The 13,805-nt window shown below is 42.8% G+C and overlaps 1 protein-coding gene across 1 annotated transcript in view; it reads right to left on the bottom strand.

The window, feature by feature from the left end:
• The window catches only part of MAP6 (microtubule associated protein 6), an 86,735-nt gene extending 82,866 nt beyond the window's left edge, over positions 1 to 3,869 (bottom strand). Inside the window, exon 1 of the mRNA XM_029206830.1 lies at positions 2,959 to 3,869. Coding sequence (XP_029062663.1) covers positions 2,959 to 3,869 — 911 coding nt within the window. The remainder of the gene's footprint in view (positions 1 to 2,958) is intronic.
• Between the last annotated feature and the right edge of the window lie 9,936 nt (positions 3,870 to 13,805).

Genomic DNA, 13,805 nt, shown 5'->3' with positions numbered 1-13,805 from the left:
ATGTTACATGACAGATGTCATTTGTAAAGCCCATAAGATGAACCAGTCACCATGGTGTAAACCACCATGATTTATGTAGAGTGGCAGTAGAAAAGGATTTGTCAAATTATCAGTGAAATGTAGCCCAGCTTGGCTTCTAAGGTGATGTAAGGCTCATTTACAGAAGACATGGAACATACTTAAATTCAGGAGATATTTAGAATCCTAGCAAGGAAAAGGATGTGAGAGAATAGGGGGGGAAAAAAAAAATCAATGTTCCAGATAAGCCTATAATTTCCAGGCATTTTTTTCTTTATTGTATACTTAATTAATTGATTATCTTATTTCTTCATATCTACTTTCACCCAAAGTGCATTTCCCTATTATTAGTTAATTTTTCTTCTGGAACAAAAAATAATGTTAAATTGCACATCAAATTTGTCAAGTACTTAAATTGTCCATTAAAGAAATTGATGTTTCTTAGCAATACTCATTCTCTTAATGCTTCAAAACCCTTCTGATGATACAGCAAAATGGAACTGCTGATCCCAAAGTCATATGCATAATTAAATTTTACAGAAGACTCAAATTAGAAAAAAATGTTTTTTGAGGTACACAGAGATTTTTCTTGACAGGTTGATGAAATTCTGATAGCTATGAAAAATAATCATTCTTACCAGCTGCAAGAGCATAGCCTGCCCCTATTCAATCAAATCACTTGCAGGATGTGTGTAATTCTAACTGTAAAGGATGACATGCTTACTGCACAGTTAAGGTGTTGTTTGGGAGGAAAGAGGCTACACAGAACAAAGGTACAACCCAAAATATTTGGAGTGAGTTGTGTCTGAAGGGTGGTTTACGCCCTGACTGAACCATCATTTATGAACAAAGCAAGTCCTACCAGCCTGGAAACATAAACTGAGTAGGATCATCAAATGAGATTTGAGAATCTGGATCTCTCTTGATTGGCATTGACTGTATTGAGGTGAGGAGAGGTAGATTCTGTCTGGTAGGTGGTAAGGTTCCACCTGCCGCAGGGTGGTAGACTGCGAGTAGGAGGATGAAAAGACCAGTCCAGAAATCTGTGATGTTAGGCCAACCTTAGGGTTCTTAGGGAACAAAGGTAGGGCCTTGTAAACAACAAAGCCATGACAGAGTCATAACATTGTATCCTGGCTTTGTTTTTTTATTCCCCTTTCTTTTCTTTTTGATTCTCCTTGGTAACAGCATAAAGATTTTGTGAAAATTCCACCTTCTCATAGCTAGAACCAAGGAAAAGGATCCATGTCCTTGCCTGACCCAGAGCTTTAAAAGGAAGTGGTGTATTCCTGGGGGACCGACACCAAGAGACAAATGCCAGGTGGGAGGTGGAATTCAGGAAGAAGGAATAGGGGCCAATTGATTAACTGCCCCGTTTCATTGGGAAATGCTTTCCAGAGGTAATACCTGAGTGGGGGGCAGATTTTGCCTTAACAAGAGAGGATGTCTGTCAATGCTATTCTTCCTCAGCATAAGAGGGAGTGTTTGTCATATTTAATGGAGAAGGACATCAGTCTGATGAGGCTATATATACGGTCCCGGCAAAAGACACTAACTCTGCAGTCCTCCTGTCCACACCCTCCTGCAGGAAGGAGGCAACTGGCTGTGGCATTGATGAAGGACCCCATAAGCCACATTTTGAACACCTCTAGCTCAATTACTCATCATGTACGTCTTCTTCCCCAGAGACCCCAAACCCAATGCCACGTATTCAGAGTCAACAGTGATCTGTTAGCTAATTGTTTCCATTTGAAACATAAGGGCAGGACTGAAAGCTTAGCCTTCAGAAATACCTATTAAATGAATGAAGGGTGAGAAAGCAGACTGGAAGGACTGAGGCTGCAGCAGAGGGAGAATTCTAGAAAAAGAGAGAGGGAGAAAGAGAGTGAATGAATAAATATGCTCTTGTTGAAGGCATTCATTTAAAGGGAATTTAAATGTGCTGAAGAGGGGGTTCTTGGCGGTAACAGAACGAGAACCACATTTGGCAAACATGAAAGGAAAGGAGACGCATCAATAGGGGAGAAGGCTGGAAGTGTCTGGGAAGTGGAAATCAAAGTAATGAGGCATCATGTAGAAGGCTGGAATGGAACCAAGATGTACTAATTACCTACCATGTGCCAGGCATAATTCTCCTCCTGAATCATCTCATTTAATCTTCAAAATGTCTAGCATAGTGCTTAGCATATAGTAGGTGCTCAAAAATATGTTGAGTATTTAATATTAAATCAATACATGAGCAAACAATCTAAGAGAAGAATCTATTATCCATCACGTCTTACAGATAAGAACCCTAGGCCAAGAAATGTTAAGAAACTTGCCCAGAGAGTCGCAGCTAGAGGTGTAAGGGATCTGCTTTCAGCATAAGTGGCTGAAAGAGGAGGGTGCTCTATAAGGGACTGGCAGGGAATCTAGAAAAGGGTGTGGTGCTTGGTGGTCTCCCAGGGATTGAGACAGAGGGGGTAAGAATGAAGGGCCAAGTGAACCGAGCTAGGGAGGAGGGGAAGGGGGAGAGATCGCTCTTCTTTGGGGAGGATTGGCCATTGCTGGAAGGCACGGAGGCCCTTGGGTGGCAGCTGAGCCAGCAAGGGGCAGCATCCAGGCTAATGCAGCCAGTGAGTTGGGTGGGGCAGAATGGAAGCACAGCCAGTGAAGAAACTGCAAAGGTCTCTGTTGGGCAGGCAGGGACTCGGGTTGGGGCAGAGATGGGGAAAAGATGGCTGAAGTGGTTAAGTGAAAGACTTTGGCAAGATGAGATGGATAATACTAACAGCTTTCACAAAAGAAAGAGCCAAAGAGCAGTCGGCCAGGGCTGGGGAGGGGAGGGGGTGTGTTCTGGGCTGGAGGGGGAGGCTGACAGGGAGGCCTGCGATGCAGAGAATCTGTGGGAAAGGGTAAGGATGACCAGCCCCGTGGCCTGAGCTACGGGCTGCGTCTCACCTGTAAGAGCTGCTCACCGCACTCGCCACCTCCTCACGGATTTGCCTGTTGAGGGCGTCGGCCGCCGCACGCCCCTTGCCCCCCTCGGGGCCCGTGGCCTGGACCTGGGCCTGGGCTGCGGGCAGCAGCGCCTGCTCGTGCCCCATCCCCTCGGCGCGACGCAACATCCAGGCGGGCCCAGGCTTCTTGCGTGTGTCGCGCTCTTCCGCACTGGTCGCCCTTCCAGCCGCAAGGCCACCTGCTCCTCCAGGGGCCGCCTCCTGCTCCTGGGCCTCGGCGGCGGCCTGCACCGGCCAGCGCTCCTGGCTCTGCGGCCGGCGCTGAGGCGCCCCGAGCACAGGCGCCGCCGCCTGGGAGGACGTGGGGATATGCACTGGCTTGGGAATCCACGGGTGGTCTCCGCGTCGCGGCAGCGGCCAGGCGCGGAAGTCCTTCTGGTACTGGGTCTCGCGCTCAAACGGCGCGTCCGAAGGCTGGTACTCGCTGCGCGGCCGGCAGCTCGGCTCCGGCCGCTGCACCTTCCAGGCGCGGTAGTCCTGCCGCATCACCGAGTCCGCGGGGCCCGCGCTGGAGGTGGAGCCGGAGCCAGAGCCCGGTCCCGGGCCGCTCCGGCCAGAGGTGGCCCCAACCTCGCGTTCGCCGCTAGGCCCCGGCGCCGGCCCTGTTGCCCAGGCAACCACATCCCCTTCGCCTTGGGCCGGCTGCGTTTCTATGGCGACCGCGCGCGCCGAGGGGGGCGCGGGCGCCTGCTGTGCAGGCTGCGCCGGCTGCTGGTGCGGCGGCTGGGCGCCCGGGTGCTCGGTGGCCTCCGAGTACTTGGTGAAAACCAGCGGCACGGCGATGTCTGCCTTGTCCAGCTGGTTCCAGAAGCGGGCGATGCAGCAGGCGCGCGTGATGCACGGCCACGCCATGGTGCTCGCCTCAGAGCTAGTACTCCCTCTTCTTGCTCGATTCTAAAGCAAGTCCCTAATCTTCCTCAGCCCCCTGGCCCTCGTCCGGCCAATCTGGTTCTCACCGTGCTTTCCTTGGTGGCCTGAGCTACCGCCCCCTCCTACCTCAGAGAGCACCCGGGAAGGTTGGGTGGGCAGAGCTATCACTGAGAAAGTCCGTAAAGTCCCTCGATGCCCGGCTGTAAACGCCTCCGGGAGCCGCCGCACAGGTCTCGGGAGCGCGGTCTGCTGTGGGCTGCGCAGCGTGAGACACCGCGTCCCGGGTCCCCAGGCGAGGGCGTCTGGGACGCGCCCCTCCCTGCGGCTGCTGCGGCGCTCAGACCCCTGCCAAGCAAGGCAACGCGAGGCGAGGTGACTGCAGGCTTAAGCCATGGCGCAGAGGAAGGGCCGGGCAGTGTGGCCGCAGGGGCCGCGGACAAAGCTCTATCTTCTCCTTCCCGCCGGCGTCCAGTCGCAGGCGGCCACCTAGCAGGGCTCAGAGGAGATCACCTCTCGAGGAGACCGAGCATTGCTGCCGCCACCGCTGCTCCCAATGATGCTGCAGCCGCCGCCGCCGCCGCTGCTGTCTCTGCTGCGGGGAAGCGGCCCCACCCTTTTCTGCCGGTCAGTAGAGGGGGGGAAAAATCCAGGAAAGATGCTGAGAGATAGCGCGATGCAGAAAAAAAATCACCTGCTGTCGTCAGCGCGCGCTGCTGGGAACTCGCCCTCTCTCTTTTCCCTCCTCCCTCTGATCTGGCAGCTCCTCCCTCTTCAGTTCCTAGGCAACAACAGAATCTGGGGCCTAGGTAGGTTCAAGTACCAGGCTCCTTATGACTTACTGTCCTTACACTGGTTGCTTCCCAACTGGGAGCCTCAGGCTCCTCTTCTGTGAAATAGGGTCAAACATGTGGGAAGGGTGGGGGGGATTCAGTTTAAAAATACGGAGGAAACCCCTAGTGAAATGTCTGTCCCAGAATATAGGTTTTTTAAAAAGGAAGTTCCTGTTATTGGCCAAAGTCTCTGGCCTGGATTTGAACCCCTTTGGCTGGCTTCTGATCCAAGCACTTGTCAGTCTTATCCACAGACCTTGCTCAGATGTGGGAAGAGGAACCTGCAGACTGATGGTACCTTAGCTGTTCCCTTCCTAGGGGACCCTTGGGGGAAGGGATGTCTTACAGCTTCCCAAGAACCATCCAATCCCTGTTCAGCCCAGGGGCCACACTGGAGGGGAAACAGTGAGAAGTAAATTCTTGAAAGGGGCCTAAGTGGGGAGGTCACGGAGGGTGGGAAACAGCGAGATCGTGTCCTGGGAAAGGGTAGGCCTGACATGCAGTGGCTTTCTGCCGTATTCCTGACCCCTAGCCTTTGCTTTCCTTCTACCTGGGAGGCAGAAAAATTTTGGGGTCAGATGTTCCTGCTTTGGCTCTGATACTTCCTACCTGTGTCACTTGGACAAGTTGGGTCATCCCTGAACTTCAGTCTCCTCACCTATAGAATGGAGGAAATAATAGCTACCTCAAAGTGGTTTTGTGAAGATAGCTAAGGACTCAGAGCAGAAGCTATGAGTCAAATCAGATCCCAGAGGATTCAAATCCTGGCTTTTGCATGCCTTAGCTCATGGCCATGGGCACATCACTGCAACTTTCTGACCTTTAGTTTCATCTTTGAATGGGGGTGCCAGCTCTAAACTCACAAGGTTGTTCTGAGAATTAAAATGAGATAATCACTAAAAGTGCTTACCACAATATCTGGAATATACTAATGGCTCAATAAATGGTAGCTATTAGTATTCACAGGACCCACCCTGGGAAACCCATAGGTGGAGCTTCCCAAGCAGGCCAGGCACTTGGACACCTTTTCCAGGAAGACCTCTTATTCTTCTGAGTATCTCCTTTTGGTATCTCCTTGCACTGTTTTCCACTCCCTACCCCTAGCTACATTCACTGGCCTACAGCTCTGTTTCTCTCCAATACAGACAGAGTTTTCAGCCTCAGTTAAGCTGGGGGCATTGGTATTTATGGGGGAAAAAGTCATTTATGTGTTTAGATTGGGAATTGATTGCAAAATACAGTTTTTCTTTTAAACCTTAGAATCAAACAGGATGAGAAGACAGCTCTAATTAGTCAATTGTCTGCTGAACTTCCTCCTACTTGGGTCTTGGCCTCTTGGTGATTTGATTTGAGTTCCACAAATAAAATGATGCCTGGCACTGTTTTCAGTCATGAGGAGATACATTTCTATAAACAATCTGATCTCACCCTTCCTCTCCCCAATTCTGCAGAACTCCCTGGGATTTGGCTTCTGTCTTTCCAATAATTATTTCCAAAGGTAAAAAAATGGACTAGCAATTGGAGTTGGAGGTCATTAAGAGTCATTGAGATTTTACCCTTCCTTAATTTAGATGCCCACTCTGTGCCTTGGGCACTGTGGAACACAGATGAATTCTAGCTCTGGGGGAGCCCTCAATTACAGGGGTGCATTATGAAAGGACTGGGAGATAGATACATAAATAAATAATTAACAAATATGGTATGGTCAGCATAAGAGAGGTTCATTCACAAGGTGCTGAATGAATGACTAACAACAGATGAGTAGGACCTCTCCTAGCAGAAGTGTAAGTAAGAGTGCTCCAGGCAACTTCACCATCAATATCACCTCCCACATTTGGATTTTCTAAGCACGTTCAATCGTACAACCTTCTTCAACCATACAATGGCTCAGTGGGATAGTCAAGTCTAATGGTTATCTCTTACGTGGCTTGCTTAGCATCAATTCTGATGATAACACCTCATTATTTGATTTTGGAGACTGCTCCTTTTCTAATTTCAGTCCATATGATTTGGGTGGGGTTAACCTACTCAGTCCACTTCCAGATGTGACTATGTGACCCACACCTGTTTGCCAGTCACTGCAACACGCTGGCCAAAGTGACTAGTTTACTGATTGACATGTGGTCCACATTGGACCAATTGGAGGAAATCCTAGACTTTAGCTGAAACTACCTGTAAAGAGCCACTCTCTCTTCTACTGAATTGCTACATGCGAGACCATGAGGCTACTGTTGTTAGTGACCATCTTTGCCATCACTGGGGGAGGCTGCCTGCCTAAGGCTGACTCAAACAGAGAAAATCAGAAGAGGCTGCAAGATTCTGATGATGTCTATGGAAGACTCCACACAGTAGAGGTGAATTATCATCTGGGGGTTACAGTGCCTATGACATGGTGGATGAGAACATTCAGGTGCCAGGATTCACCCCTGAGTATGGGAGGATAGAGAACAAGATAGAGGAAACCTATCTTGGATGACTTCCTAGCACTGAGCTCTCCCAGCAGCCTTGGACCACCTGCCTGCTTCTGCGCTGTTATGTGAGAAAGACACACACTTTTCTCTTCTTTGAACCATTGCTCTGGGGTCTCTGTTTCAGTCTTTTAGCCATTTGAGCATGTGGATCTGGCCATGATTGAACTAATTTGAGGAACATGAAGACAGTGTGGAACTAAGATACATGTAAGATGGGAGAGAGTAATCAGAGTTAAAGTATTCCAAAGTCCTTATTTGTTTGTGAGGAGAAGAGTTATTGATTAATTTATTAACCTAAAATGTTTATTAACTTAAAAATGCACATGGAAGGAAAGAAAAGCAGATATAGAAAACCTTATTAAGGCCAGAAAAAGGGTAAAAATAAGCAAAGAAAACACATAGCAAATAGAAAATAGAATACAAGGTGGTAGGAATATTTCCAAATATATTAGTGATTGAGGTAAACGTCAATGATCAAAACTTTCCGGTTAAAAGAGAATGTCAGACTGGAGAAAAACACAAAACAAAACGCAACTATACACTGTATGCAGGAAACATATTTAGAACATAATGACACATAAATATGGATAAAAAGTGATGGAAAATGTGTAGCAGGCAAATACTAACCAAAAGAAAGCTGATACCATTATATTAATATCAGACAAATTGATCTTAAAACAAAAATCATAATTGGGGATAAAAATGAATGGTCATCACATAAAAATAGAAGAAACAATTCACCAGAAATATACGACATAGTTTGTATCTAACAATATAGCTTCAAAATATATACAGCAAAACTTGCTAGAATTTTAAGAAAAAATGCACAAGTCCATTATTATCATCAAAAAGAGAGATTTAAAAGAAAACACATCTAAGTAACTGGTAAAACAAACATAAAATATTGTTAGGAATGTAGAAGATTTAAACAATTAATAAGCTTGATCTAATGGACCCTGCATCCAACAATTAGAGAATACACATTCTTTTCAAACTTAAATGGAATATATACAAATTGACCATATAGTAGGCTGCAAAACAAACATAAACAAGTACCAAATACTCCTACAAATCACTTCTTCTGATGACGGTGCAATGATATTAGGAACCAGTAACACCAGATAATCACAAACCTCCACATGTTTAGAAATTAAGCAAAAAAAATACTTCTAAATAATTCATGGGTTTAAAAAGAAATTATAATGGATACCAGAAAATATTCAGTGCTGAAAGAAAGTGAAACATTATACATCAAAGTTTATGGGATGCAGCTAAAAACAATATTCGCAGGGAAATTAATCACCTAAATACATACTTTAGAAACAAAGAAAGATTAAAAATACTCTACTGATCAGATTCAGGAAGTTAGAGATCACCCAGAGCAAACATAAAGAAAGTAGAAGAGCAAAAAAAAAAAAAAAGGAAATGCAAGGTAATTAAATAAAAAAAAAACATGTTAGAGAATGTCAAAAAATTCAAAAGTTGCTTCTTTAAAATAGACCTTTGACAGATTCATCCAGAAACAAAAACACACAAAAGTCACACATCAACCATTTTAGGATAGTAGGAGGGACAATTGTAGATATAGCAGAGATTTAAAGACTCATCGGCAAATACTAAGAATTACTGTCTGCTGATAAATTTGAAAAACCTTGTGTGGTAGGAGCCTCCAGGATGGCGCACAATAATCTTGACCTCCTGGAGTGCGTAGCTCTGTGCAGTCCGCTCCCACACTGCCTAGTGCTAACCCGAGCAACCAATAGGATATTGTGAAAATGATGGTGTGTGAGTTTCGAGGCCAGGTCAGAAAAGACATTGTGGCTTCATCTTGCTCTCCCTTGGATACCCACCCCGGGGAAGCCAGCCACCATTTTGGGAGGATACTCAGGCAAGCTGGGCTGCAAATGATGAGGAACTGAGGCCTCCTGCTATCAGCCATGAGAGTGGTCCAAATTAGAAGTGGATCCTCCAGCTCCAGTGAACCTTCCAACGGCAGCAACCCTGGCTGACATCGTGACTGCAGCTTCATGTGAGACACCCTGAAGCAGAAGCACCCAACTAGTCATTCCTGACGCATAAAAATTATGTGAAGTAATAAATATTGATTGCTATTTAAAGTGCTAAGTTTAAGGGTAACTTTTAAATTTTTAAATAAACTTTATGTACTTATGTATTTATTTTAAATATACTTTATTTCTTAGAGCCCTATTAGGTTCACAGCAAAATTGAGGATAAAATACACTCAGTTCTCATATACTCCACTCCCCATCACCACACAGTCTCCCCAACTATCAACATCCTGCACCAGAGCAGTACATTTATTACGACCGATGAGCCTACATTGACAGATCAACACTCAGAGTCTACATTAGGGTTCACTCTTGGCGTTTTCCAGTCTATGGATTTTGACAAATGTTTAATAACATGGACCCACCATTATAGTATCTACAGAATAGTTCCACTGCCTTAAAAATCCTCTGTGTTGGGCAGATTCATCCCTCCCTGCCCCCCTGCTCCTGGCAATCACTGAACTTTTTACTGTCTCCATGGTTTGCCTTTTTCAAAATATCATGTAGTTGGAATCATTCAGTATGCAGCCTTTTCAGATTAGCTTCTTTCACTTAGTAATATGCATTTAAGGTTCCTCCATGTCTTTTCATGGCTTGGTATCTCATTTCTTTTTAGCACTAAATAATATTTCATTGTTTGGACATACTGCAGTTCATTTATCCATACACCTACTGAAGAATATCACGGTTGTTTCCAAATCTTGGCAAGTATAAATAAAACTGCTATAAACATTTATGTGCAAGTTTTTGAATGGACATACATTTTCAACTCATTTGAGTAAAGCAGCATGATTACTGCATCATACAAGAGTATATTTAGTTTTGTAAGAAATTGCCTGTCTTCCACAGTGACTGTACCAATTTGCATTTCCACCAGCAATGAATGAGAGTTCCTGTAGCTCCACATCCTTGTCAGCACTTGGTGATGTCAATGTTCTGGATTATGGCCTTTCTAATAGGTGTGCAGTGGTATTTCATTGTCTTAATTTGCATTTCCCTAATGGGATATGATGTGGAACATCTTTCTATATGCTTATTTGCCATCTATACATCTGCTCTGGGGAGCTGTTTGCTCAGATCTTCTGCCTATTTTTTAATCAGGTCGTTCATTTTCTTATTGTTGATTGTTAAAGTTCTTTGTACATTTTGGATAACAGTCCTTTTTCAGATATGCCTTTTGTAAATATTTTCTCTGGCTCTGTGTCTTATCTTCTCATTCTCTTGACAGTGTCATTTGAAAAGCAGATGTATTTAATTTAATGAAGTCCATCGTATCAATTCTTTATTTCGTGTCCTCCTATGCTATTTTCAAGGAGTTTTATGGTTTTGCATGTAGGTCTATGATCCATTTTGAGTTAATTTTTGTGAAGGGTGTAAAGTTTGTGTCTATATTCATTTTTTTGTGTGTAGATGTCCAGTTGTTCCAGCACCATTTGTTGAAAAGACGATCTTTTCTCCATTGTATTGCCTTTGTTCCTTTGTCAAAGATCAGTTAACTATACCTACATGGGCTATTTTGGGGATCTCTATTGTGTTCCATTGATCTATTTGTCTCTTATTTTGCCAATACTATGCTGTCTTGATTACTGTAGCTTTACAGTTAAGTCTTGTAGTCAGGTAGTGTCAATCCTCCATCTTTGTTCTTCCTTTTTCAATATTGTGGCAACTATTCTGGGTCTTTGTCTTGCCATACAAACTTTAGAATCAGTTTATTGATATCCACAAAATAGTTTGCTGGGATTTTGACTGGGACTGTGTTGAAGTTTTAGGGTAATTTTTTATGCAGCAATACAACTAACCCACCAGGGGAAATAGAAAGTTTTCTTAGGAAAAATATATATCTTACTAAAACTGATTTTAGAAGGAATAGAAAGCTTGAATAGTTCAATAAGTTGAATCAGTAGTTAAAAATCTACCCACAAAGGAAAACAAAACAAGACAAAATAAAATACCTGATACACTGCCCTTACAGGTGATTCTCACAAAACTTTCATAAAACAATCCCTATGCTATGTAAATTATTCCATAAAACAGAAAAAAAAAGGGAGAACTTCCCATCCCAGTTTAGAAAGCCAATATAATCGTTGTACCAAGATAGACAAGGATAATATGAGGAAGAAAAAATTATAGGCCAATCATAGCTGTAAAAATCCTAACTGAAGTGACAGCAAACAATTCAAAATTCTACATAAAATTACTAAAATTTCAATATTAGTGTTTAATCCCAAGAATGAACACGTTTTAATAACAGAAAATCTGTAGATATAATACTAAACGCTTCTAGATTAAAGAGAAACATCACACAACCATCTCAAATAGATGTATTTTGAAAAACATGATAAAAGTTGACACCCATTAATTAATTTTTAAAAACCCTTAGCAAGCTAGAACGTTCTAATATGTCAAAGGATATCTACCAATAGCCTACCAGAAATAGTACACATTATAGTGAAATATTGGAAGCCTTCCCTCTGTCTTCAGGAACACAACCAGGGAGAGTTGATCCCAGTCATTAGGGTTGGCTGAGAGAGTCTGGTGGTTTTGGATTTCCAGTTCTGAAGCTAGGTAATGACTGGAGTCAAATACCTCAGTGCTTTTGCTATGGCTGGTATGACTACAGAAACAGGAATTGTACCAAAATCGTGAAATCTTTGAATCCTGGAATCAATAAAAGAAGGACAGAATCTTAGAATCATAAAATATTTATTTAGAGTCCTAAATCTCATAATAATAGAATGATACCATCCTAGAATCCTAGAAAAATGAATGTTAAATTCCTAGAATCTGGGAATAACTGAATATTCTTCTAAACTATTTATTTACTTGTTGCAGGCTAAGAAATCCTTCCTTTATTGAGCCAAAATAGGAATTCTTGCAATTTCTTTCTTTCCTTGAGACCACCCATGGCAGCATTTTAAAGACATATTCAAAAACAACTGTTATATCCCCTCATCTTCTCTTCTCAGGGTAAATATTCCTAATTCTTTCACTTATTATCATATCCAAATATTATACTAAAAACCAGATACTTTGATACTCTATTGATCTCCTGTTACTCATCAAACTTTCATCCACTATTTTAACAACTATTGATGGCTCTTGCCTGAAATAACTATTATTATGTTGTTTGCCAAATAGCGATTTTCTAACTCCATCATTCCTTATGTTTATTAGTTGACATCATTGTTTATACCCGTATGGATTCGTGAATTCTTTTTTTTTCCAGTGGGTTTAGTTTATTACTATCACTTTTTATTTTGATGCTCAAACTGCTCCAGATTTTCACAGCGGGAGTCCCTTGGTATGACTCTGCAGCTCCATTTAAATAAATGATACAGACACATCTTACGTTCCATAGTGAACACACTCCCTGCCTTCCTTTCTCCAAAGTTACCTCCAAAAGAAGATGGTATAGATGTATGTTTTTGTACATGGATTACATACACATGTACCTACAATAAATGTGGTATTTTTTCCTGAATGGTATCATACTTAATGAAGCCTTTTCAATGTGCCTTTTCCCTAATCAATAGGAATTTGAGAGTCATCCATGCTGATACAGCTAGATTTAGTTAGGCTGTTTCAACTGCTCTCTAGTAGTCTGTTGCATGATAAACAACTTAAAAAAATCTACATCTCCATTGATGAACAGTTAGGATGTTTCCATTTTTTAGTTGTTACAATTGGTATAGGGTGTTTTTCCTTATGTCTGTCTCCATTGACCATATGAGAGCATTTCTCCAGGGCTGACAATCCAGAAGTAAAATTTCTTGGTCATACTATATGCTTCTTTTAATATAGAAGGAACAACTTGCTCTCCAAAGTGGTTTTACCAATTTACACTCCCACCTGTGACATGTGAGAGTTCCTGTTTCTCAGGATCCTCACCAATATTTGGTACTACAAGACTTTTTAACTTTTGCCAGTGTGAAGGCTGTGAAATGTTATATTAGGGGTATTTAAATTTGAATACTAGGGAGGTTAAGCATCTTTTCATGTGCTTATTTCCTGTTGGAGTTTCTGTGCATTACCTGTTTGTCTATTAGGTTAACTTTAAAGAATTATTTTATGAGTTCTTTATACATCCTGCATATTAATTACTATGGCTTGTATGTATAGCAAATATCTTCTCCCAGTGTGTAGCTTATCATTTAACCTTGTTTATAGTATATTTTGGCATACAGAGATTTAAATTTTTAACATAGGCAAATGTATCAGTGAAATCAAAGTTTATCCAACTTTGTGGGTTGTAATTTCTGCATCTTTAAGAAATCTTAGCTACTTTGATGTTAAAGATAATCTCTTATATTGTCTTTAAAAGGTTTTGTCTTTATATTTTTAATCTATCCTCTGTGTGTGATGTGAGGGTGTGTAGCAGACTCCCATTCTTCCTTGTTTACCACACCCCAACTTATTTCAGTTCTCATTAACAGCGTACTTCCTTCCCTTTATGACTTCCTTACAGCCAGAAGTGGTCATGTAACCTGATTCTGCCCAATGAGGTATAAGCAGAAGACTGCTTACAAGAAGTGGCAAAAATACTGCACA

The sequence above is a fragment of the Monodon monoceros genome, unplaced genomic scaffold (genome assembly GCF_005190385.1).
Source record: "Monodon monoceros isolate NGI ecotype Baffin Bay Population unplaced genomic scaffold, NGI_Narwhal_1 Super_Scaffold_7, whole genome shotgun sequence".
Taxonomy (NCBI): Eukaryota; Metazoa; Chordata; class Mammalia; order Artiodactyla; family Monodontidae; genus Monodon; species Monodon monoceros.
Note: the sequence above shows the minus strand (reverse complement) of the source record. Positions and strands in the feature narration are given on the sequence as shown.